The sequence below is a fragment of the Papilio xuthus genome, unplaced genomic scaffold (genome assembly GCF_000836235.2).
Source record: "Papilio xuthus unplaced genomic scaffold, Pxut_1.1 DF827679.1, whole genome shotgun sequence".
Classification (NCBI taxonomy): domain Eukaryota; kingdom Metazoa; phylum Arthropoda; class Insecta; order Lepidoptera; family Papilionidae; genus Papilio; species Papilio xuthus.
Genome location: NW_013530970.1, coordinates 1902667 through 1927497, shown reverse-complemented (window position 1 = coordinate 1927497; position 24831 = coordinate 1902667). Strand labels below are relative to the sequence as shown.

Sequence of the window (24831 nt, the reverse complement as noted above, 5' to 3'; positions counted from 1 at the left end):
TAGCGGATAGAATAACTGATTCAGAGATAACCATTTATTGCATAATCTTTTCTAATATATCTTACTAATATTATAAATACGAATGTTTGGATGGATGGTTGTTTAAAGGTAAGGTTATTTATGAATGAAAAAATCCGTTGATTTAAAATGTTTTTTATTTAATTATAATATGTTGATAGTATTGCGTCTCCTAGAGTTAGATAGCGATGGCTAAATATTTCCACAGACTAAAAATAAAATGTGTTATCTTGTTTTTGTAATGTTAGTTAAGAAAAAAAAAACAAATTTTCAAAGACCAATTTATTAAAGAAAGTACATAATAATATAAGCTGTTTAATAAATATTAAGATTAAATTGTTTATTTTTCACGAATTTTCTTCAAAGTTCTAATTTTCATTAGAAGTAGTCATAAATGTATCCGCATTGAGCAAGTAAGTATCGCAGAGATTCTTCTTCTCGAACTCCTCAAGTAATTCAGCATCTAGATGATTGTTGATTATCGATGAACAACGTAAATCCTTAGCGGAATGAGCTAACGGTGCAGACAGCTCGTATACAGTGATCGGTTGCTTGGAATAATTCTGCAAGGACTGATCATTATTACCCACAGAAGCAGCACGAAGTAAAATTATCTTTGAACGTAGCGTTCTTGGTGTTGGCTTATGTTCTTGGATTTGTTTAATCCTTTTATAAGCGCAATCTATCATTTCTTTAGTATATTGAGCTGAATGAGACACCTTGCCAATAATAGAGCGGGCACAAGCTTCTATTTTTTCTTTCCAAGTGAAAGCACCTGTTATAGCCTTTTCAAATCCATCAGTGCTTCCGCCAACCATCAAACTGAACATATGTCTAGCTACGGCCATTCTTAATGCTTCATCGGTATCGTATTCTTTAAGATGTTCTGCAATGTTTACTTGTAATTCGTCAGGTGATGCTCCGATGCAGAAGACAGTACCAGTCAATCCTGGAAATCATAATGAATTTATTTCTAAGTAATTGTGTGTTTATCGAAGTAAAGTTTTTTTACGTATATATAGTACTAGCTGTCACCCGCGACACCGTCCTCGCGGAATTAAAAACAAACTTAAAAGTATGTTATGTGTTTTTTCAGACTATGTTCTACATCTATGCCAAATTGCAGCAAGATCCATGTAGCCGTTCACTAGATACCATCACACAAACATCCATCCATCTACCCATCCAATATGCCTTTATAATATTAGTAAGAAGTAAGATAAGATTGAAGGGACTGTCGTTTGGATTTGGATATACTTTGTGATATACTTTTCTTCTTTAAAAATCCTCAGAGAGAAACATCCGGGAATGGACCACTTTTTCGTTTTACACAGGACAGGGATGGGTTCATTGAGCTGACGGCCAATGTCCAATTATGGATATAAATTAGAAGAAAAAAAGAAAGAAGGACTGATATTTTCTTAAATACTAGCGAAAAGAGTTAATTTACCATGATCTTCTAAAATAGCAGCTATTTCCAGTGCCACCAGGATACCGCTTTCATATCCCAAAAGGTAAAAGTTACGTTTCAGTGCGGTTTTTTTCAAGAGCGTCTGTTAAAAAAAACGATTAATTAAATAAAATTATGTAATTTTACGGTGAAGGAAACCATCGCACATATGTGAAAAGAAATTCAAAGATATGTGTGAAGTCAACCCGCACTTGGCCAGCGTGGTTGACTATGGCCTAGTCACCCCTAACATAGGGTAGGCTCTGAGCCCCTCGGTGGGGACGTAAAGTGAGCTGATGATGATGATAATGATGTTATTTTAATATGGATTAATATTACCTCTGCATATCTTTTAGCAAGATTAGACACTGTTTCGTCTGGCCGGTCGAGACCGGGCTGCAAGATCACAGCTGGCAGCTTGATTCGTTCGCAAAGTAAACGGAAACGTTCACGGTTACCCTCCAACCCAGGTATTATACATAAGTATGTCTGGGTAGCATCGAATTCATCGTCACGCTGCAATAATAAAGCATTTTAAAATGTCGACTTAACTCTATGGAAAAATATAAGAATCAGATGACACCTAAATTTTAACTATCAATCAAATCGTACAAGAAGTAACATTAGCCTTTTGTTTATCAGGTTAACGATGATAAGACCTTACCATAGCAGAATTACTAGCTAGTGTCGGCAAAAACACCATTTCAGTGGTCACTTGAAGTTCATCAGTATCCACATCTGAATAGAATGTAGCTAAACCTTTGGTTTCTTCGAATTCTATGTCTCTCATTGATTCTTCTATTTCACGTATTCTGCAAAAAGTGGATCAAATAGTTACGCTATTTTTTATCACAACTTTCAACATATTCACTCATCGTCAACATCACAAGCCTTTGCTTGGTCTATTCGACATAAGTCTTCTGCTTTCCACAGTATGTGGTACCTTCCCCATTTAATGACTACCCGCCGTCCACCTAGAAGGCGGGTGACTATAGCTCTTGGTCTCCTTCCGTAACCTTCATTCCAGGCGAGATAATTAACACAGATAGTAGCATCTTTATTATTAAATAAGTAAGTATGTATCCTTCGTGCTCTACATATATGACAAACAACTTTGAACTTTCGCATTTATAATATAAGTAAGATTAGTTTAATCAAAAATACATACTTTTGCACTGTCAAATAAGGAATGTGTTCTTCTAACAGTGAAATGTTGTGTACATCACGTAAGTACGTGGTTACGTTTGCTGACTTGTCGTGATCGAAGTCTAGATCTGATAAAGTAGCTTCTTCTGCAACGTCTTTGGGTATCTCAATTCCTGGCACATAAAATATTTATTTGAAAAAAAAAATGTGTGTTTTTGTGCCAGTATTTTTGAATGGAATCCACGATAACTGGCAGCTTATATTAAATTCATTATTAAAGTAGCTGTCGCCCGCGACTCCGCCAGCGCGGAATTAAAAACAAACTTTAAAAGTAGGCTATGTGTTTTTTCAGACTATCCTCTATATCTATGCCCAATTTCAGCGAGATCCGTTCCGGAGATACCTTCAAACATACATCCGTCTAAACATTCGCATTTATAATATTAGTAAATAGTATAATAATATAAAAATTAAACAATTCGTGTCTTTACAAAGTAATCTTACCAGCCAGGCACGCAATTTGTTCCAGAAGTGATTGTGGCTGCATTGCGCGTGTGTTTGCGATCAAAACAGCCTCATTAGATCTAAGGCTACGTTCAAATACGTTCACGGCGTCTATTTCGGTCAATTCTTCTTCGGATTTCAAGCCCTGTTTATCCATCTAAAAAAATCAAGAATTTAAAGATGAGCATAAAACGTAACCAAAAAATCTATGACAAATAACTTAAAACAATAATAAATAAAAAATGTTAATTTTGAACTATTTGAAACTTAATAGCGACATTCATTATATCACTAACGCCATCTATTATCGCCAGAGTAAAACTTAAAATCAACTTCAGATTATAAAAATACCTTATTTAGTGATGGTATTTTTATCAAGGTTGCTGGCAATCTTTCTTGCACTCTTGAAAGGCAGCTTTGAACTCCATAATCTTTAGCACCGTTAATAACTGCAAAGTACCTGTAACAAGTTATAATAATTTTAACAATATAACCATAGTAATCCGTTGCGGAAACATTAAAACCAAAAATTTTATCATCTCAGTACTTTAATGCGAACATTTTATCGTACTATAATGAAACGTAATTAGGGATGTGAATCAATTAATCATAATCGTGTTATCCGATTATAAAAAAATCGATTTTATAAACGATTTTTGCTTTGTCTATGGTTATTCTCATTAAGATTAAATAATTTTGTAAAACATGTAACACACATTTTTTTATATCTTACCTAAGAGCCGGGCTAAGTTTTCTTGTAGCCATATCTAACTCTTGAATTAAATTGAATTGTTCTTCATATTTGTCAACAGCGACAACGTAGACACTTTCTATAGTACTTAGATTTGTACAATTAGCTAACAATGAATTCAAATCACTACTAGTATTTAACACTTCGTTGGAGAGTACAACTTTCACACCCTGTTGTTCAAGGGACCTGTAATTTGTGTAAAAATAGACATTAGTGCATTACGTTAAAATATTTAAAATAAATGCCATTATAATTTCTTACCTTATTTCGAAATCAAGACGCCCAGATGGTTTCAAAGAATGTAAATATATCTTTCTCGCGCCGCGCAGGACTAGTCTTTCTGCGATTCTTAATCCAAAGTAGTTATTGTTGCACATAATTAAATGGCTTAAATCAGGAGAACAGTTTAATCTAAAACAAAGAAGATACATTAACTACAAACGATAGTTTGTATATTACAGTTTTTAACTTTTTATAAAATCCCTTAAACAATTGTGTCGCAACGGAAATTAGCTAATATATTTTGGTAGGCGCACTTGGTTTTTATTGGAGTGATTTTTCTACATAAACAGATTCATAAATCCAGCTACATACTTTCAACATTTATAAAGAAGTACTTGAACGGAGTAACTATAGTGCCAAAAAAATCCACAGAAAAAGTGTATTTTAAGTGCTGAACTCAGTTAAGGAATCGCAAAAGGAACCCCTAATTGTGGATTACATATTAAAAGTTAACATTTTTCTCGGCAATAAGACTTTATTCCAACAGTGTTACTACCTTGGTTCTGTCTTCAGTGTGAGAGCATCTTGGTGTCCTTGCAGCTGTATCAAGACACGGCCGCGGTGACGACTTTCCGCCAACAGACGGAAGGCACGCGGCACCTCCGAAGGACTGTATACAACACGAGACAATGGCCGTACGTAGCCTCGCTTAATACCTTCAGCTAACATTAACTGCAGATTCTGTAACAAGCGGTGAACTTCTTACTATTTTATCGGCATCTCTTTCATTCTTTTTTTAGGTAACAGAGATAGCAATATGTGTTACGACATTTGAAAATGAGCCCAAAGTAAGAAATTGTCTATTTTTCGTAGCTTCGTTAGGCGTCGCCAGTAGACGATTGAGACTAGAGATTATACGATGTAAAATAAATCTAGAGCATAGTTAAAACACTTATAAGAGGTAAAGTTACTATATTATTGAAAATAAAAAAATTGGTACATGTATAGAGATAATAGAAAGTTAAAGTTATGGTCGTTCGTGTAATGATTTTTTATAAATGATTTAACTTACAGAGATTTCACTCAGGTTTCCTTCCCTCAAAGCATGTGCAAAGTCAACGGCCATGTATGACCTCTCTTTCGTCAAGTTGAACATGCCATACGAGAAATTGGCACGCGTAGTAATTTGAATCGTATCAAAATGAATACCGCAAAGACCCAAGCAGTTGAGTGTTGCCTGTGAAATAAAAAGTCTAGATTAATTAAAGTTAATATAGTAGGTGAGCATCGGTGGCTCAGTGGTCAAGCACTTGACTTGCAATCTGCAGGTCCTGGGTTCGAATCCCGCCATATACCAATGTGTTTTTCGATTTCCGATTTACACATGTACATTTATCCGACGTTCTTACGGTGAAGGAAAACATCGTGATGCAACCTGCACATATCTGAGAAGAAATTCAAAGATACGTGTGAAGTCAACCAACCCGCAGTTGGCAAGCGTGGTTGACTATGGCCTAATCACCCTGAACTTAGGGTAGGCTCCGAGCCCCTCGGTGGGGACGTACAGTGAGCTGATGATGATGAATGTAGGTATGATTGATTCTTTATCATTAAGAAGTGATTCTTGGTCTACAAAATAAAGTTCTGATTATTTTATTTACTCTGCATTACAAGTTACATATTACTAATATTATAAATGCAAATTCATCTCGGGAATGGCACTATGGTTCTCACTGAAATTTGACATAGATGTAGAACATAATCTGGAAGACGACATAGGCTACATAAGGTTTTTTTTAATACCGCGCGATTAGAGTCGCAGTCGACAGCTAGTATGTTGAAATGACCAATTATTTTGTAGTCAGAGTTGTCTTAACAATTAAAAGAATATGATGATAATTGACTGCACTAATTACTCACATTTTTAAGGCTTCCAGCTACACAGCTTATGGTGACATGGCAACCTTCACCATTAGTGGCAGCCAGTACCATGTCAGCAAAGGTGTGATCACGCGAATTGCCGATTTGATTCTCTGCAAATTAAATTAATTTAAGTTTTAATCTTACTAATATTATATATGCAAATGTTTGGATGTCTAAAAGAATTGATGGATATTTGTTTAAGGCATATATGTAGAACATAGCTCGAAAGATCACATAGGGTACTTGTTAAGTTTTTTTTAATTCCGCGCGAATGGAATCGCGTGCGACAGATAGTTTAAATATACAATGAGTTTTGTTTTGTATTGTCTTATCTTTTAGTACACATCCTTACAACACTCCTAAAGCGAACTAATATGATTTGAAATTCTTAAAGAAAATGAGTTTACAACGTTTTTGTTCTTACCTTTAAGTTGTGGGAACATTTTACAAAGGAATCGTTTCTTGCCGATGTCACTAACTGTAGTGAAGACATTGCACCCGTTGGCCAAGGCTATGGATATAACAGCCTGACCAAGCGCACCCGCACCTCCGTGTACTAACACTGTCATGTTAGAGTTTAGCAAGACTTTGATACCCTGGAACATATTTGTTAAGAATTGGTTTGCTGGACTGTAGAAAACCAAACTTTATGGCAGCCAAAAACTAGGACAATATCCATAAGAACCGTATTACTTCAATTTGGATTTCAATGCAATAGTTCTCGCAAAGCCAATAAATCGGAACTGCATGTATGTGGCGGTGTTGGGGACATTGTTTGAGCATTGAGTCGGAGTTAAATATCAGCTAGACCAGACGTCTGTCGCGTGCATTACGGAGCCAGTGTTTTGGGTGCTACCAGCATATTCTATAATATGTCGGTAGAAATGTATAATATTATATATTGCTATAAACTTACAATACAGTAGAGAGCGAATGAGTAAGCCAGTGGTACGGTAGCCGCCTCCTCCAATGTCCAGTGGTCTGGCACCGGCCATAGTAGATTGGGATCCGCAAGCACTTGCGAGCTGATAGCGCCGGACGGCAGTACACCCATCACACGCTCACCACTGGTAATACACATTCTTAATTATATCAGTAACAAATGCAGCTGTTAACGGTTATATTACTCTTTTGATATTTCAATCCTGACAATGACAACACAATGACATAAACGTCAAAAGCCTAATGGTTAAGGATACGGATTTCCGACCACGAGGTCGGGGGTTCGAATCCTGCCATTCGACTATTGTTGTAAACCATATCCTAGCACAAGCATAGAGCTTAGTTGGAATGGTATAAGAAATATTAGTAAAGTTAAAATTAATCTGCTAATATTTAATTACCAAAATCTGATGATTTGTTACCTTTCAGTCACACCACTAAAGTCCATTCCAAAACAATTGTCATTGCCAACATTTGGGATTATTCCTAAACATCTTTTAACATCAGTGTTATTAATTCCAGCGTAATGGACCTAAAAAATAAATTAGATTTAAATAACATTGATTTTTACAAAATTGATAGAAAATATTTTACTTAAGTATAGACCTACAGTAACTTTAACTCCGGGTCCTTTGATATTGGGCATCTCTACCCATTGTAAAGAGTTAAAATCTCCGATGCGAGAACTTTGAAGTGTTACATTGTGTGCTGTGGTAAGTGTCTGTTCAATTGGAACAGTGAATTCGCCGCACCATCGTCCCTGTAAAATAACATTTTAAATTTAATCAAATGAGGTACAAATAGATTTTGACATTGGATTAATTTGATGCAAAAACGAAATAACTTGCACACTAAGTGACTTACATTATCCAGCACGTTAAAAACCAAATCTAAATTAGGAAGCTGATCTATATTTTGGTCTTCAGCGAACTTATGATTAATCATAACAACGTAAATCTGGTTGCGATCTTTTCTCCATTTCTGAACCAGTTCCTTTAACCCATCGATTGGTGGATATGACGTAATGATGAGCAACTTGTGTCGTTGTGGTAGAGTTGCTTGAGAGGAAACCAATAAAGCTAAATCTGAAGCTGATCGTACAGTAAACGCACTGGTAGACGCTGTGGTGGTTGTTGGTCGCCATCTTACTAACTCTAAGCGGCTGTTTGTAATATTTTGCGCACTGACAACACGGTACAAAGCTGATGGTCTGTTTAGCGGCGATTCTTTTGCAACACTCTCTTTGTTTACTATAAAGTTGTCACGGCAGAGGACACGGTAAAGTGTTTGACACAGCTGAAAATAAGAAACTTTTTGAATTATTCACATATTACAACTCAGAAGCACGAATTATTCGAGAGAATACTTGATTGGATTTTTAAACAAGTAAAGAAATGAGAGGATCTGTGACTCGGGGGTTATACACTTGACTTGCAATATGCAAGTACAAGGTTTGAATCCCGCATTTACCAATTTTTTTTTCGATTTTCAATTTATGTACATGTATACGACGTTCTTACGATGAAGGAAATAACCGTGATGCAACCTACACATATTTGAGAAGAAATTCAAAGATATGTGTGAAGTTAATCCACAGTGTGCCAGCGTGGTTGGCCTCGTCACCCCAACTCAGGATGGATTCCGAGCCACTAAGTGGTGAAATTTCTTTCATTTCGGCATGTTAATATTTGTAATTGGGAACGTAAAGGAGAGAAAGGGATTGCATAACATTAACTTAGTTTGGGTGTTCAGACTTAACGCCTGCGCAAATGTTGCGGCAAACCGCCATCGCGGGAACGTTGCCGATGCCCGCATCAGGCGCTCGGGCAATATATATATGTCTCTGTCTATTCGTGTCACTTACCAGCAAATCATTGTGCAATTCGCATCCTTTTTTAAATTACATTAATTTTATTAAGTATCTGGGCTTTTAATTTGCACCATCTATCCGCTAAAGATAGAACATTGGGGAAAATAAGATTTTGCGCATTGGCCAATTATAATGTTTTAATAAAATTACCTTATCGTCTTTGGACAGATCTGTAACGAGTAGTATATCAGCGTCCGTTAGGAAATGAACTCTTTCTTCCAGCACGTTCTTTCTATTTACTATTTTATGTTGAATATTAATAGCGGGTATCATTTTTAAAACATCAGTTAAGTTTTCGAAACTTGACTCTTCATCATTATCGCAAAGTTCCACAATATTAATGTTTGTTTTGTTCAAATTCTCAGCTACGATTTGCAGCAATACCAACATGGCAGTGGAGAACTGGAATAAATTGAAAATATCACAAAATTGAGAAGCTTACCTTACTTTCGAAAAGAAGATAAATCTAGGTAGAGTACACTACATTATTTTTATGTACAGTCAGCTGCATAAATATGTGTACATTTACATAGCTTCAGAAACTTGAAAACGTTTTCGGCTAGCAAATATTGTTACTTACGTCTGTGGTATTTTGTTGGAAATACGGAACAATTTTCAACGCCATTAAATTTGCTTCCTTTGTCAACGGTGGCAGATCACGGAATTTAAGATCTTCTATTATTACACCTCCGCATCTGAAATTGCAAATATTGAGTATTAGAACAGAATATGGTAATTCAGACTGGCAGTTATACGCAACATAGTTCGCACGAAATAAAAAAAAATATCCATGTGATCCGGGAATAGTGTAGCTTCCCAACAGTGAAAGTTCAGAAAAGATGGAAAGTACTTTCGGAGTCTATTTAATACAACAAATCATATATCATATAATCAAATACATCAAATCTTTCCTCTTCATAATGGGTTTTTGCTCAAATGGAAACAAGCAATAGAGACATAAATGATATTTCAATTAGCTTTTACACAAGCATAACTGCATTTTGTCCTAGAAGTGAAGTGTCGTGTCGTATGAACTTTCCTTTACATTCTCGTTTATCACTAAACGAGGATGTAATGAATGATATCTAATAACATTTTGGCAGCGTCTTTAGCTTACCATATTTTAGTACAAGGAATTACACACCAAAACCACGACCACATAGAAGACAGGCGTGAAGTGGAAGCAATTCCGCGTTTCGTCTGATGAGTGTGCGTCCCGGAGGTCTAATTTAGTCCTTTTTCCCTTCCCACTCTTTTTCTTATAAGGAAAGGCTGGGAAGTGGATGTGGACTTTCCGGATGAGAGGATGCATGGGAAAGGAAAATATTTTCTTTCTGTGCATCCTCTTCTCCTTTGATTAAAGGTAGGCAACGCATAAGCAATTGCGTATGTCTATGGGCAACGGTCACTTCGCTATATCAGCGATTTCAGGTGGCCGCTCGCTCGTTTGCCACCTTATGATATAAAAAAAAACGACATTCTAACCTACCTTGTAAACTTGAGTATATCACAAACTTGTGCAGTCATGACATTATCATTGTCAACTTGTGTTTCACTGTGCTTCTTAATATCGATGATCATCTTCCTGATGTGTGTAGGCAGTGAGATAGAGTCGTTAGATCGGGCAAGTACATACAATTGTAAAATGCCATCAATAAAAGTCACCCAGTTGTTATTCCAGATTATTTGAGCTTGTGTTAACGATTTGTTCGTTTTGCGAATGCTTTGGAATTCACCACTAGAAAGTTCAAGTTACTTTATATTATTAAGAGTGAACCAATTTCAAACTTTGACGTGGTGATTTTTCTAGTTACTCACCTGTAGTCGAATCCCCGTTTTTTTAATATTTCATAAATATCCTCTGATTTTAAATCTAATTCCTCTGATGAGATAAATTCATTTTCAGGTCTCTCGTCATCATCAATTTCACCTTTGATATAACCCGTTGCGACTCTGTTATGTTCGTCCATGATCTGCAAAAGATAAGAATGTTTTTGAGTTCCGACACCAAAAGAAAACCTTAGATTCGGAATAGTAATAATTACTTAGGTACCAGTAGTAAGGAAATTGCTTCCAACAATAAGCTGAACCATTTATTCTTAATATGAAGGGTAACCTTCTTAACTTAGTAAAATACTTACACGATGATATTATAAGAAATTTAAAAAAGATGTCTAAAAATTATTAAGAGACTTGAGTCATTCTCTTTCCTTCCCTCTCAAGAACATTTATATTTTACTGTTGGGTTAGTTTCTAACAAGAAATCATTGACTCTCTGAAACTGAATATAGTTTATCATACCTCGAAATAGCCAGTTCCTCTGTGAAGGGTGCTGAAGAGACGCAACTGACGTTGCTTATGAAGCATTGGTTGGCAGTACAACTTAATGTCTTTGTACTGTACTGACAATTGTTTCTTTTGCATACCGAGCGACATAGCGAGTAAGTCCCAAACTGCGACCAGAGCTGCCGTGAATGGGAATGTATTTTTTCCTGAAAGTGGGTATAGACATAAGTAAGCATTGTTAGGAAGAAAATCTAACACAGTGCCGGTGTATCAGCGCAACACTAGCCTTATTAACATATCAACGTTTATGTCCCCTCACTAATCAATCTGACATTTGACTTACGATAGCGCGCAATTCGCTCTAAATGATTCTAACTAATAAGGTGTAAAAGTATTTATGTACTAATGAGGAAGTAAAATTCAGTTTTATTTTGTTGGAATTTCTTTTGATACAATGCAATAGTAGTCGACTGGTCGTGGTACCTATTGCTGCAGTTTGCTGTGTTTTAGATGGACAGTTTTAATATATTTGTCTGTAAAATCAACATATTAGTATATTGGTGTACTACACTAATGTTTGTTGGTCAAAGATACCCACCTTTTATTACATTTCCAGTAAGATATTCGTTTTCAACGTCGTAAACGGAGTAAACGGACTTGTATGAAGCCGCGACAATTCTATGCGCTGATACATACGTCGGGATGTTCCTGGATAAAAAACAGTTTTATTTGTTTTTTGGATGTACAGTTAGGGAAACGGGCAGTATTCCACCATAAAAGCTAAAGTCGTTAAACTAACGTTTTTAGGGTTCCGTACCTCGAAAGGAAAAAACGGAACCCTTATAGGATCACTTTGTTGTCCGTCCGTCTGTTTGCCAAGACTCTTTCTTAGGCATTGAGACGACGACGCGGAACCCCAATGGGACGCAACTATTAAATGTGTAGAGACAAAACCTTCGTATATGTAATGTGTGTATACCGTTGTTTGTTTAACACTGCTACCTCATTGGTTATCTGTAAAAAGAGGCCCAGTTTGTCTCGTTATAAGAAACGAGTCAATTTTTCTGTAAGTGAAACACCGCAGATTCCACGACCGTACATCATGAGATTGAATAATAGAGAAAGAACTAAGAAGCTCTGGGCATATTATATGAAGATATGCGTAAGAGAATGAATTCAGAAGTGACAGCACCAGCTGTTTATTACTTATAAATCTTACTTTATAAATCTCTACCAAGAGATCTCTTGGTAGAGATTTATAAAGTAATAAAATATAAAAATAAATATACACGTGCCAACAGAAATTGTGTTTTCTTTATAAGAGAAGGGGGAAATCGAACAGCGCGAATTCCGAGGTGTTCATCGACGTCCATTGACATCTATAATACCAAAAGAACAGCAGATGCGTTGCCAGCCTTAGAGATGGTGACATGCTCATATCTCAGCAGTGAAATGATTAGAGTATACTTACCATTTTTCATGATGAGCCCATTCTACCAAATGGGACAGCATTGGAGTTCCCGTAGAAACAGGAAACTCGATTTTAGGATACAGCACTGCTACTTTTGGATTGTATCCCTCCATGTAAAGTCTGAAAAATAATTTTGCTTCAACATTCGAAAAAAATTGTAAAAAAAAGCTAAAAAATTCTGTTGCTGTATATCAAAATACAGAGTAACCAAAGATCAAACTGGATGGAAACAAACACCAAATATTTCCTCAACCTTTTTAAATTATTTTTACTAGTTTCTAATTTATACATTTTTGTGTCTTTCCCAAAGCTTCCATCTATACCTTTTCTCATACACAAAATTTTTCATTCTTCAAACATATATTGAATAATATGCGAAATTTATTTTATTGTTTTACTATCTGGCGCCCCCGACTCCGTCCTTGCGGAATTAAAAACAGACCTTATAAGCAGCCTATGTGTTCTTCCAGACTATATTCTACATTTATGCCAAATTACAGCGAGATCCATGTAGCCATTCCGGAGATACCTTCAAACAAACATCTATCCGACTAGACATTCGCATTTATAATATTAGTAAGATTCGAAAAGAAGACTGACTTTCCAACAGCTTCAAGCAGGAACTGCACATTATCGGGATGTCCTCGCCTAGTGAGAGGCACGTGGCGACAGGTCTCCGGCAAGGATCGCTTTAGGATAGCTTGCAGCAAGCCGTGGGGAGCTATTTCCACAAGTACAGCGTTGGCTGGTATCAATTTTGACGTCTCTTCGAATAGCACAGAGTTCTATAATAGAAATACTTATCAGGATAGATGTTAACAAAATCAGAAGTCAGGGACAACTGGTCCAAATTCATATTTACAGTTGAAAGATATTGACAATTTCAGGGTGGGTAAGAGACTTTAGTTCTCTCCTATAAATTCTCTAAGCTCATCAAAGGTTAAAGACAACGTAAAAGGCATTTGTTTTTCGTAAATAATACACGTATTACGACAACTTACAAGCAGATTGTTAGTGTGATACTCCGCTGAAGAGTATTGTGCGATCGGTTCGTTCCATCTCTCTTGCGGCACTGAAGTTGACATCCATTTTTCACTACGACGCTTCGGTGACTTGATTACTTGGCTTAGATACTTCAGCAGACCAGGGCCTGGGAATATTGGAGACTAGTTATACGCCTTAGAATCGTACTAGATAAACAAGTAAGCCTTAATCAAGACAAAAATGATAGACATCTAATGATGAGTCATCTAGACTCCGTTAATCCAGTTTTACCTTCCCATCAATTTAATAAGGAAAGAGGAGGAAGAAAAAGTGGATTTGGGACTTGTTGGTAAGTTAAGAATCCTTTTTCGTACTTCTTCTAAGCTAAGATAGGCAAGGCATCTGGTAACTTGGTAACTATAAGTTATTTCAGATATCAATGTGCAGCGGTCATTTTGCTATTTTAGAGAAATCCGAATTTTTTGGAACGGACAAATATTATCAACGTGGAAAATTTGTGCCGCTTGGTACAAGACCGGAAAAAGTTCACGGATCTGACGGCCAACCTCCATTAAACGCAGAGGCGCCTTGAGAGAGAGAGAGAGAAATTAGATAACGCTCATTTGTTTGCCCTATATCTAATTAGTAACGTACCAGCTTTAGCAATATATCTGGAGTGGTAAGCGATATTCGAGCACGGAACTTCCTTAGCGAATATGGACTTCTCAGTGAGCTGTGCTACAAATTCCTTCATGGCGTCAGCCGGACCGGAGATAGTACAGGATTCGGGGCCGTTGTGACATGCCACCTCGATCTCTGGCGGGCACAGTTTGATCACCTGTCGTACAAAAATTTAAACATTTGATTTCGCAATTGAAATACCTTTGGAAAAGCGTATAATTATGGTCATAACTCAAGAAATACCTGTTTATACCCAATCCCCACAGCAGCCATAGATCCTCGGATGAACGGTGTTTGTACAGATACAAGGCCACGGTAATAGGCCGCTAGTATCATCTCCTCAGCGGTGAAGCAACCGTCGGCGTATGCGCAGCCCAACTCACCGACACTGTGGCCTGATGGAAAAAGAAAAATAAACTTTTATAGAAACAACCAAAGTATAAAGCCAACGCTCCATTGAATAGTCAAAAAGTTACCAAATATTCGTTTTGACGGCAAAAAGAAAACAAAGCTACCGATATTCTGACCAAACATGAAAATGATTAAAGTTGGAATATTTTTTCAAGCTATAGAGTTGCCATATGTTTTCTTTTCCACCAAAGTATTTTTATGGAGTTATTATTTGGTATGACATCTTTATGGACTGCTAAGTACGAGAGAGAAAGAGTTCAAAATGGACATTACCTATAATCTTATCCGGCACCAGACCGACTGCTCGCAGCACATCAGTGAGTCCGATCTGTACAGCGGCGATGCCGACAAACGAGTGTAGGATATTGTCAAACGCCGTCTTATCGGGATTTGTGATGATGTCCACTATATTCACTCCCAGAGGTTCCAGAACACGATGGCAACTGTCACAGCAAATTATTTGCTTTATTTTTTCTTTAGTTTATTTAAAAAAGAAACTTCATAAAGTACAAAGAAAGACCAAAGGTATAGATGAATTATGTGAAAGAGGATATGACGACTGATAGTTATGTATTAAGGACTGGTACAAAGTATGTCGTCTCTCCGCAGGGTTGTCCCTGGGGCAGGTTGATGATGACGTCATCAACTACAAATTCATATCATGTTATGTTAGGAAGAAAATCCGACACTATGCCGGTGTACTGACACAGCACTAGCCTTACTAAAATGTCGGCGTTTATGTCCCCTCACTAATCATTCTGACACTTGACTTTGTAATGAAAACGCGCCATTCGCGCTAAAGGTTTTTAATTAATAATGTCTTAAAGTTAATAAACCAAATATTAAAATTAAACTTATACCGTTCAATAGCAGCCGCGAATATTGGTATGCGCATCAGTTGTGTCCCCATGCCGGGCCACTGCGAGCCCATGCCGCTGTACACGAACCACAGAGGACGTCGCACGTCGTCAAAGTAGTCCACCTTCTCGCATAACGATACGGTCTCTCCTTCCGCATCGGTAGCTAAACGAGCAATATTGTAACTTATAACCTTATATATAAGATTCTCGTGTCACTATTTTCGTTCCCATATTCCTCGACCGGCGGCTTGACCGATTCTCATGAAATTTTGTGAGCATATTGAGTAGGTCTGAGAATCGGCCATCATCTATTTTTCATCCTCCTAAATGTTAAGGGTTAAACACGCGGACGGAGTCGCGTGCGATAGCTAGTTGTTATAGTAACAGCGTTAAAGTTACCAAATAATGCAAAAGTTCATTCTTGAAACACCCGAAGTACTTTGGATACCTCAAATTTGGAATCTGGTCTTAACTTGGATTAGAGAGAGACGTTGTCATCTTCAGAAGTGTAGAAAGAATTAGTTAGGGTTGGTTGACTTCACACGTAAGAACGTCGGATAAACATACATATGTAAATCGGAAATAGAAAAAAACACATTGGTACATGACGGGATTCGAACCCAGGACCTGCAGATTGTAAGTCAAGTGCCTGACCACTGAGCCACCGACGCTTTCAATCATCAATTCAGTTATTAGAAAAAAGGGTCTTGACAGACAGACTGCGGAACAACTAAGTGATCCTATAAGGGTTCCGTTTTTTCCTTCCGAGGTACGGAACCCTAACATAATTATTAATCTGGATAATGAATAATGAATTTCTGGTCCCTTAAATGATGTTAAAACCGGCGTTGACTCTACCAGCAAGATAATCTATAAAATGCAAATTTTTTACTAGTCCTAAAACTTACATAAAATAGTAAAACCTCTGCCCAAATGTCCACTAATTCTGGTCTCATGTATGTTGTGGAACAGAGCTAACTCCTCAGGATCAATAGGTCTGGACTTCAGGTCACTTAGAATTCTCTTTACTGAAGAATCTTGTCTCGCAGAAAGAGTGACCAGGTGTGGAATGTTACTTTTGTATCGGTTTACATCCTAGAAAATAAAAAATATGATTGCAAACTAATTAGTAATGGGAAGTGTCGGGTAAAATTCATATATTTTATAGCAATCGACATGTTTAACAATTTTAAAATAGTTTTGTACATTTAGTATGAAACTAGCTGTCGCCCGTGACTCACTCTGCGCGTAATTAACAACAAACTTAATAAGTAGCATGTGTGTTCTTCCAGACTATGTTCTACATCTATGCCAAATGTTGGCGAGATCTATGCATTCGATGATACCTTCAAACAAACATCCATCCATCTATTTAAACATTCGCAATTATAATATTAGTAAGAATTAAAACATCTACAATAAGGGGAGTTAAATTGGTCATTAATAATTGCGGAACTAACTAAGGAAACGTAGGGTTAAACTTTATTACCTTAGGTTTATAATGTCCGTGTAATAAAACATGTGCGTTAACACCAGTGATAGATATACCATTCACAGCAACATAAGATCTGTTAAATGGCTGGTGTTCGGTCACGATACGTATGCGACCCTCGCGTAGTGCCGCGACATCCTTCCTCGGTGTATCACAATTAAGGTTGGCTGCCAGTTCACCTGTGTGGTAACCTAGCAGAACCTGAAAAACAAAACACGAAAATTACTTCAGACTAAGGAACTGAAGTTATTTGGTTAGCTAAAACAAATATCTACCACGAGTATCGTATATTTTTCCGAGACCAAAGATAGATTATTTTTATAAGAGAAGGAGGCAAACGAGCGACGTAAACACTGGTGAACGATGCCCATGAACATGTACAAAACTAGAGGAGCTTCTGATACGTTGTCGGCCTTTGGGAAAGAGATGGGCCTCCTTCTTAAAAACCCTAAGTTTTGAAAATACCAATACCGTTTATATGTTATCTACATTCTATCTATTTCTGTTCTGAACTTCATCTTAATACGTTCAACCGTTCTGTAGTTACGTGATATTTAAATTGAATAGAATTTACCTTGGTAACAGCAGAGATTCCAGAGGCTGCTTCACCGTACCCGATGTTAGACATGACGCTACCCACATAAAGTTCCTTCGCCCTGTCCTTGCAGAATACAGCGTCGATTGTCTCCAATTCTGCTTTATCTGCCTCTGGAATAGCTAGAGTGCCAAAAAGAACACTGATTTTAGTTTATAGCGATAAGAATATTAGTACTACGGACTATGGCTTCCACAACTCCACGTCTTGCGCTTACAAATTTTTAAGTATTCCAAGAGAAATGAGAGCCTTAATCAGAACCGCAATTCCAAAAGAATTTAACGCACATTGCCTAACGGTTGGTACACATGATACAATAATCTAGCCATTAACAATGAGTGAAAAAGAACGTAATACCTGATCCAGATGCTTCAACATACTCGACGGCTTGCGGTGGAACTCTGGCTTCTTTATAAAAGTTATTCAAGAACACAGCGACATCTCGAGGGTTACGGTAGAAACCATATCTAGGTCCGGTCTCATTGTTCAAGATTTGTAAAAATTCACTCTTAACGTGGACTACATCCGCGTAGATTCTGTAATTAAACAAATGAAAATTGCAGCTACCGTACAAATAGCAAGATCGACTTATGCAATCGACTACACAGAAGACAGGCGTTAATTGGAAGAAATTCTTCGTCGAGTGTGCGAGATAGAGGGGTATTTCAAAAACCAAAACATATCAACAAAATACCTTATGTTGCTGTTTCGGTTTTATCAAAGCAAATGAAAGGGATGGCTTTTTAGGACAAATGTTTAAAGTGTAAGTCCACGATAACGAAGTTTAGTGACTTACCGCAAAGCATCCTTTGCCTTCTGGAGAAACAGAACGTTGATAGCTTCCGATTTCGCGCAGCCTGATGCTTTCTCATCAAATGATTTAGTTTTCCCGTCCATACTTAATGACATGATCCTATAAGAAATGAGATATGTAATATTGCATAATTATAACATATATATGTTACATACTTTTTTTAATAACAATAACCTCAAGAGCAAAGAACATATAATCATCAGAAGTCTAAAATATTATATTTAAAGTCTAATACTGGCCATTTAGAATTATAAGTCGTGTACTCAAGTCTAATCCTGTTCCTTTTTTAAAAAAATTTTCATCAGTGGTTCCCAAACTTATTTTGTCTACTGCCCACTTTGAGAATAAATATTTTTTAACGCCCCCTTATTTTCACATTTTAAAGACCACTATAACTTCAAATTAAATTAATTAATTATTATGTATATTAACGGTGAATTCTAAACGAAACTTTTACTATAACCCGCAACTTGAGACCTGCAGCGCCCACAAGAGGGCGTTATCGCCCACTTTGAGAAAGACTGATGTATGGCTAAAGAAAGAGGAAACACCACATTTTCTATTATCTCCTGTGTTTATTAAGTGAGCAGCTGCATCTCAATATGTTATTGCAGATACGTGAAGCGTTGACTTTTTGCATAACTAACCTGCCGTAATGCAGAGAGGACTGTGGATGCAGACAGACGTTACCACCACCGACAATAGCAGCCTCACAGTCACCACGGCTTAATGCCAAGTACGCCTGCTCAAGTGCCGCTATAGAGCTGCAGCAAGACTCATCAATCGACATCGATGGCCCTTTCGCGTTCAGCCAATAAGAGATACGATTGGCGAACATAGATTTGTTACATCTGTTAAGAAAATCGTATAGTTAAAGCATCATTAACTAAGGACTTTATATCCCTAAGATAAACTAGGCCAGAGGGGTTAGACAAAATGCATTAGCTTCAAAGCGATTCCATAGCGAATTTAAAAATGTATAGAACTGACGCGCGACAATCACGTGACTTATCGAAAGTTATTGTCAGTTCTATACATTTTTGAAGTTCGTTTTGCAATCGATTCGAAGCGAAAACACTTTGTCTAGCCTCGTAGGACCCGGGACTCAAATTTTTGCGTAAAACATAACAACATTCCTGTCATTTGAGACAAAATACAGATTCTGATCTCTGAAACCCACGTTAAGCCACTTACCCAGCGATCCCGAATCCATTTCTCGTGCTGGCTACATAGAAGCATGCCTTCTCAGTCTCAGAGAAGCAGGTACCGATGAACACGCCCACCTTCCTCCCGGAGAGATGTTCCGGACTTACGCCTTAAAAATATACGAATTCCCATTGCAGAAAACATATATATTTGTTATTAAATTATTCAAACTCAAAGTCCACTTCCACTTACCATCCTTTACTTATATGAAAAAGGGTGGGATGGGAAAGAGGACTAAATTAGGCCTCCGGGACGCACACACATCAGACGAAACGCGAAATTGCTTCCACTTCACGCCTGTCTTCTATGTGGTCGTGGTATTTCGCCGGGCGAGCCGGGCCGATTAGTGCGAAGATGTTAAAGCGGTCTCTACCACTGTTAAAACGGTTAATTCCTTTCTTTCTCAATCTTAAGAAAGGCATTAATTTGGTTATCATATGTATATTCAAGAATATACTAATATTGCTTGTTTTGTAAAATACATACATTTTTTTCTCGCTCTTATTGAATAAAAGCCAGGGAATCTTACCTGCATCATAAATAGCTTGATACGCCTGTTCCAGTAACTTGCGAGCCATTGGATCCATAGTGTGGCCCAAACGAAAGTGAACCTTGAAGAATTGAGCATCGAAATATTCAATGTCAGGCACTTTCCCAGTGAACGGGGCTACCTCGGGATGGTTGTATTGCCATCGAGGTTTCGAAGAGATTGGATCTCGCTGTACAGAAAAAAAACAAACTAAGTTTTAAAGAGTTACATACAAAGTCTATGTACGCAATGAAACTTCACTTTTTAAAAGTCAAATTGGCTGACAATTTTTACATGTACCCGCAAAATATTGCCATTTCTACTGGAGAAGCAGTTATAGTAAAACGTAATAAGAAGTCTATGTGTTCCTCCAGACTATGTTCTACATCTGTGCCAAATGTCAATTCCATTAGGATCGGTTAAGTCATGTTGTAGATATTCATATATATATATAAAAGAAAGTCGTGTTAGTTACACTATTTATAACTCAAGAACGGCTTTACCGATTTGGTTGAAAATTTGTGAGGAGGTAGCTTAGAGCCAGGAGACGGACATAGGATATTTATTCTTTTTTATTTTATTTTCTCGAATGTGTGCCTTGAAGAGCTGCTTTTTATTATATATATTAAGTTTTTTTATATACCCACGCGGACGGAGTCGCGGGCGACAGCTAGTACTTATATAATAAGAAAGATCTATTCATGCTTAAAACTAAAATGTACACTAATGAGATGATTAGACCAGCTTTTGCCAGCGATCTTCGTCCGTGTAAAATAAAAAAAGTAAATAGTCTATGCTTTAATGTATATATGTTTAATAATTTTCTACATCTGTGCCAAATTTAAGCGGAATCGTTCAGTCGTTCTGAAGATACGTAAACATTTATCCATCGAAACTTTCGTATTTCTAACATTAGTAAGATTACTAAGATTTAATATATTGATTACCATCGATATTTGAAAATTTAAAATCTAACTTTAACCTAATAAATAATTAATAGTATGTTTAATTAAAATAATTAAAGTTTTTAATTTGACCTTTAGGCGTAATAAATTAAATAGAAAGAAAAACACAATACGAATAATGTGTATAAATTACTTACAATTAATCAACAATGGTTATATTATAATTCTAATGTCATTCAACGACCTTAGTAATGTCACATTGTATACTAGTTTGGCCCCGCGACTCCGTCCGCGCGGAGTTAAAAAAAAACTTAATAAGTAGCACATATGTTCTTACATACTATGTTCTACACGTGTGCCAAATTTCTGTAATATCGGTAAAGCTGTTCTTGAGTTATAAATAGTGTAACTAACACTACTTTCTTTTATATATAGAAGATATAATATATAAAATTCTCGTGTCACAATGTTACCACATTCCTCCGAAATGGCTTTTCCAATTTTATGAAATTGAAACTCAATAGGTCTGAAAATCGGCTCCTACATTTTAATCCCTCGCGAACCGAGTAGCAAGCGTTAGATAATTAATTTGCTATATGACGCGTCACTTTTGGACCTTGGATTGTTTGATCTTTGACTTAGGCATTTGTCTTCACGTATTTTTGATGAATATAAAGTAGTAGAGCATACAATGACAATAATTAGTGGGTGCATATCATTATGGGGAAGTGGTTTTGGTGGAGGAGGGCACAGGAAGGGCAAATATTCTCTTCCCTTGCGTTCCTTTCATTATCATCATCAACCTTTGCCTCTCCATACTTTTTTAGACAATTTAGAGTCCTTTGGCGTGAATGGCGCGCTATAAAGTCAAGTGTGATTAGTGAGGGGGACATAAACGTCGACATTTCAATAAGGCTAGTGTTGCGCCAGCACAATGTCGGATTTTCTTCCTAACATTACGGAGGGTCGACATAGTATGTACATACTCCGAATGTCTATGGGTAACGGTTGCTTCGCCATTTAGGCGAACCAGTTGGCCGCTTGCTTGCCTTTGCCATCAATAATTAAAAACTTACCTTGCTATACAATACTTCGGCAAGGTCTTTCACATGGTAAGAATTGGGGAAAAGACCAGACATGCCGGAGATCACGACCCTGTCTCCTGACTTCTCTCCATCCCCAACTCCTTGAGGGGCTGCATTCAGTTCTTGCGGTGTCGGCACCATGGTCTATTCTGTAATGTAGAAACCGTTAAAAGAACCTTAGTAACCGTTGATTTCTGATATCAAATTTTATATATATAACATATAGTCAACCCTGTCATTATCTTTGACAAAACAATGTATTTTAAACGGGGATTTCAGTTTCGGAAACCCACAGTAAGAGATTAATAAGAATTGCCAGTTCTATGTCATCCGGTTGCCAAAGAATGAAGACAAGAAGACCAAAGTGTAGCTCCTAATGTTAGTTTATAATTTTTTTAATTAAATATGAGTGGTGCATAGTATGTGCGTTGTTTTTGTATAGAATAACTACCATTTATCTCCCGTTGTGTCCTGTCTTTTAATTATATACTAATAACTAAAAAAGGATGGGTTCCTTAAAGATTAGGATATCGATTAACCATCCAATTGGAAATATTAACCGTGGGTTTCTGACAGTAAAAACTCCGTATAAAATATATCGTCATCCCTGTTTTTCGTCTTTGACAAAACCAATAAAAATATGTTTTAAACGGGGATTTTAGATTCAGAAATCCACGATAAGAATAGCAGTGAATAATCGTAGTTTAAATTATCACTTACAAGCGTCGGTGGCTCAGGGGTCAAGCACTTGACTTGCAATCTGCAGGTCCTGGGTTCGAATCCCGCCTTATACATTTATCCGACGTTCTTACGGTGAAGGAAAACATCGTGATGCAACCTGCACATATCTGAGAAGAAATTCAAAGATATGTGTGAAGTCAACCAACCCGCACTTGACCAGCGTGGTTGACTGTGGCCTAATCATCCTTAACTTAGGGTAGGCTCCGAGCCCCTCGGTGGGGACGTATAGTGAGCTGATGATGATGAATGAAATGATCACTTCAGAAACTTGGTTAAAGTTTTTAAAAATAATATTTCTGTACGTACCTTTTTTAAACCAATGGTATCACTTGAAAGTTGGTTTTATAGCACCTTTCTGTGAAAGATGTAGGGCAACACTGACGTTGAAGCGCGCTTTACAAACGTAGATAACTTTATATTTTATTTAATTTAATTCACATAAAGTAACGTATTTTCGATTCATTAAATTCATTAGAAAAACTTATAAAAATTCAATAGTAATGTATTTGCATACAATGATATACCTATTGTTTGGTAAAAAGTTAAGTTTCCATGTTGATTCGATAGTTCTATTATTTCTTTATTATTTGACCTGTCTTGAACTATTACAAAAATGCACAACGAATATCGAACCTCCTTTTTGAAGTCCGTTAAAAATCGGTACAATGTTTACTTACTATGGTACACATTAAATTAATTAAATTTGATTTAAAATAAGATTATAAACCAATAGTCACGTATATTATTTTAAATCTTACTTATATAATATAAATGCGAATGTTTGTATGGATGTTTGTTAGTGGGTATCTTCAGAAGGGCTACACGGATCTCGTTGATTTTTTTTCATAGATGTAGAACATAGTCTAGAAGAAGACAGGCTACTAATATTATTTTAATTCCGCGCGGACAGAGTCACGGGCAACTGCTTATTAATAAAGTCATAGAAACGCCTTCAAATAATTTTGACTTTATAATTGAGAACGTTTCGTAACGTAGAAATCGCTGGTGATAGACGTTAAGTATTCATTTTACACTTTTTTCTTAGTGGAAAATTAATTTTGTAATTATTAACGTAGCCAAAACATTTGCTCGCATGGAAATGATACGCGTGCCATTGGTTTAACATCTCTGTCCTACTATCCTTCTTATTCGTCTTAAAAAAACTGACGTAGTTATAATTGTTTGTATGAATGTTTCGGCAGTGGAAACTCGCAGTAAAGTTAAGAATTTTCTTTGTAATTGTAAGATTAAAATACCATTTTTAATATTCATAATTATTTGTTCACATAAACTTTGTATTGAACGCATTATAACTTCGTCCTGAACGCGAGGAAACTTTAACAGCATACAGTGCGATTTCCAAGCAAAATTTAAATACAAATTAAAAATATTTGGTTAAAAAACTTAGCACTAAATTAAATTTTAACTTAACCCTCATTCACACTAGCGCTTTTTTATCGCGCGTTTAAAAAACGTTCAATGAACAAATGCATTTCAATGTATTATATTTGTTAATACTGTAGCGGTTTTGAAACGCGACGATTTTTTTTAAGCGTGGTGTTCGTCGCCCGTGAGCCAATGTAGAGTTCACGGCGTTAAAAAGTGCCAGTGCGAAAGAGTGCTTAACACTAAAATAAATAATTTATAACAAAATTGCCATTTACTGCTATACGGTTGCGAAACAATATCCATACATCATTCAATAGTTTAAACAACGAAGTGTAGAATTGTAATCACTAAAAGACTGTACAAAACACACATTTCGACCCATTTTCTTCACCTTTTCGTCGTGTGGATGGTTCGAATTAATTGATTTTCTGTATCCTAGTTGTAGAGGCGATTGCATTGACAGCACGCGTCATCATATCCTTTAGTTTGCCGCAGAATTGCAACAATGTGTAAGACCAGGGCTTGTCCTCCGCTTTACAAGTGTAACATGGTTCCA

The 24831-nt window shown here is 36.7% G+C and overlaps 1 protein-coding gene across 1 annotated transcript; it reads right to left on the bottom strand.

Annotated features, from left to right (window-relative positions):
• Positions 1-305: 305 nt before the first annotated feature.
• LOC106117869 (Fatty acid synthase 3) lies at positions 306-23282 on the bottom strand. Its single transcript, XM_013312356.1, has 40 exons — positions 23193-23282; positions 22137-22294; positions 20156-20345; positions 19615-19735; positions 19068-19271; positions 18403-18519; positions 17964-18142; positions 17586-17728; positions 17009-17212; positions 16428-16614; positions 15520-15682; positions 14933-15102; positions 14492-14643; positions 14222-14405; positions 13585-13733; positions 13184-13368; positions 12584-12703; positions 11711-11820; positions 11128-11318; positions 10645-10799; positions 10316-10564; positions 9407-9521; positions 8977-9228; positions 7821-8252; positions 7567-7716; positions 7379-7488; positions 6931-7081; positions 6439-6610; positions 6012-6124; positions 5164-5328; positions 4648-4832; positions 4131-4280; positions 3852-4055; positions 3470-3578; positions 3119-3275; positions 2637-2787; positions 2133-2280; positions 1808-1984; positions 1469-1571; positions 306-967 (listed from the first exon to the last, which is right to left on the bottom strand). The coding sequence occupies exons 2-40, from the start codon at positions 22284-22286 to the stop codon at positions 387-389; spliced, it is 6948 nt and encodes a 2315-aa protein (XP_013167810.1). The 5' UTR covers positions 22287-22294; positions 23193-23282; the 3' UTR covers positions 306-386.
• Between the last annotated feature and the right edge of the window lie 1549 nt (positions 23283-24831).

Coding starts and splice junctions, on each gene's coding strand:
- LOC106117869 (XM_013312356.1), bottom strand. CDS start 22,286: ATGGTGCCGACACCGCAAGAACTGAATGCAGCCCCTCAAGGAGTTGGG. Junction 19,272..19,614: donor AATGGATTCGGGATCGCTGG/GTAAGTGGCTTA, acceptor TTTTCTTAACAG/ATGTAACAAATCTATGTTCG. Junction 16,615..17,008: donor ACGGACATTATAAACCTAAG/GTAATAAAGTTT, acceptor TTTATTTTCTAG/GATGTAAACCGATACAAAAG.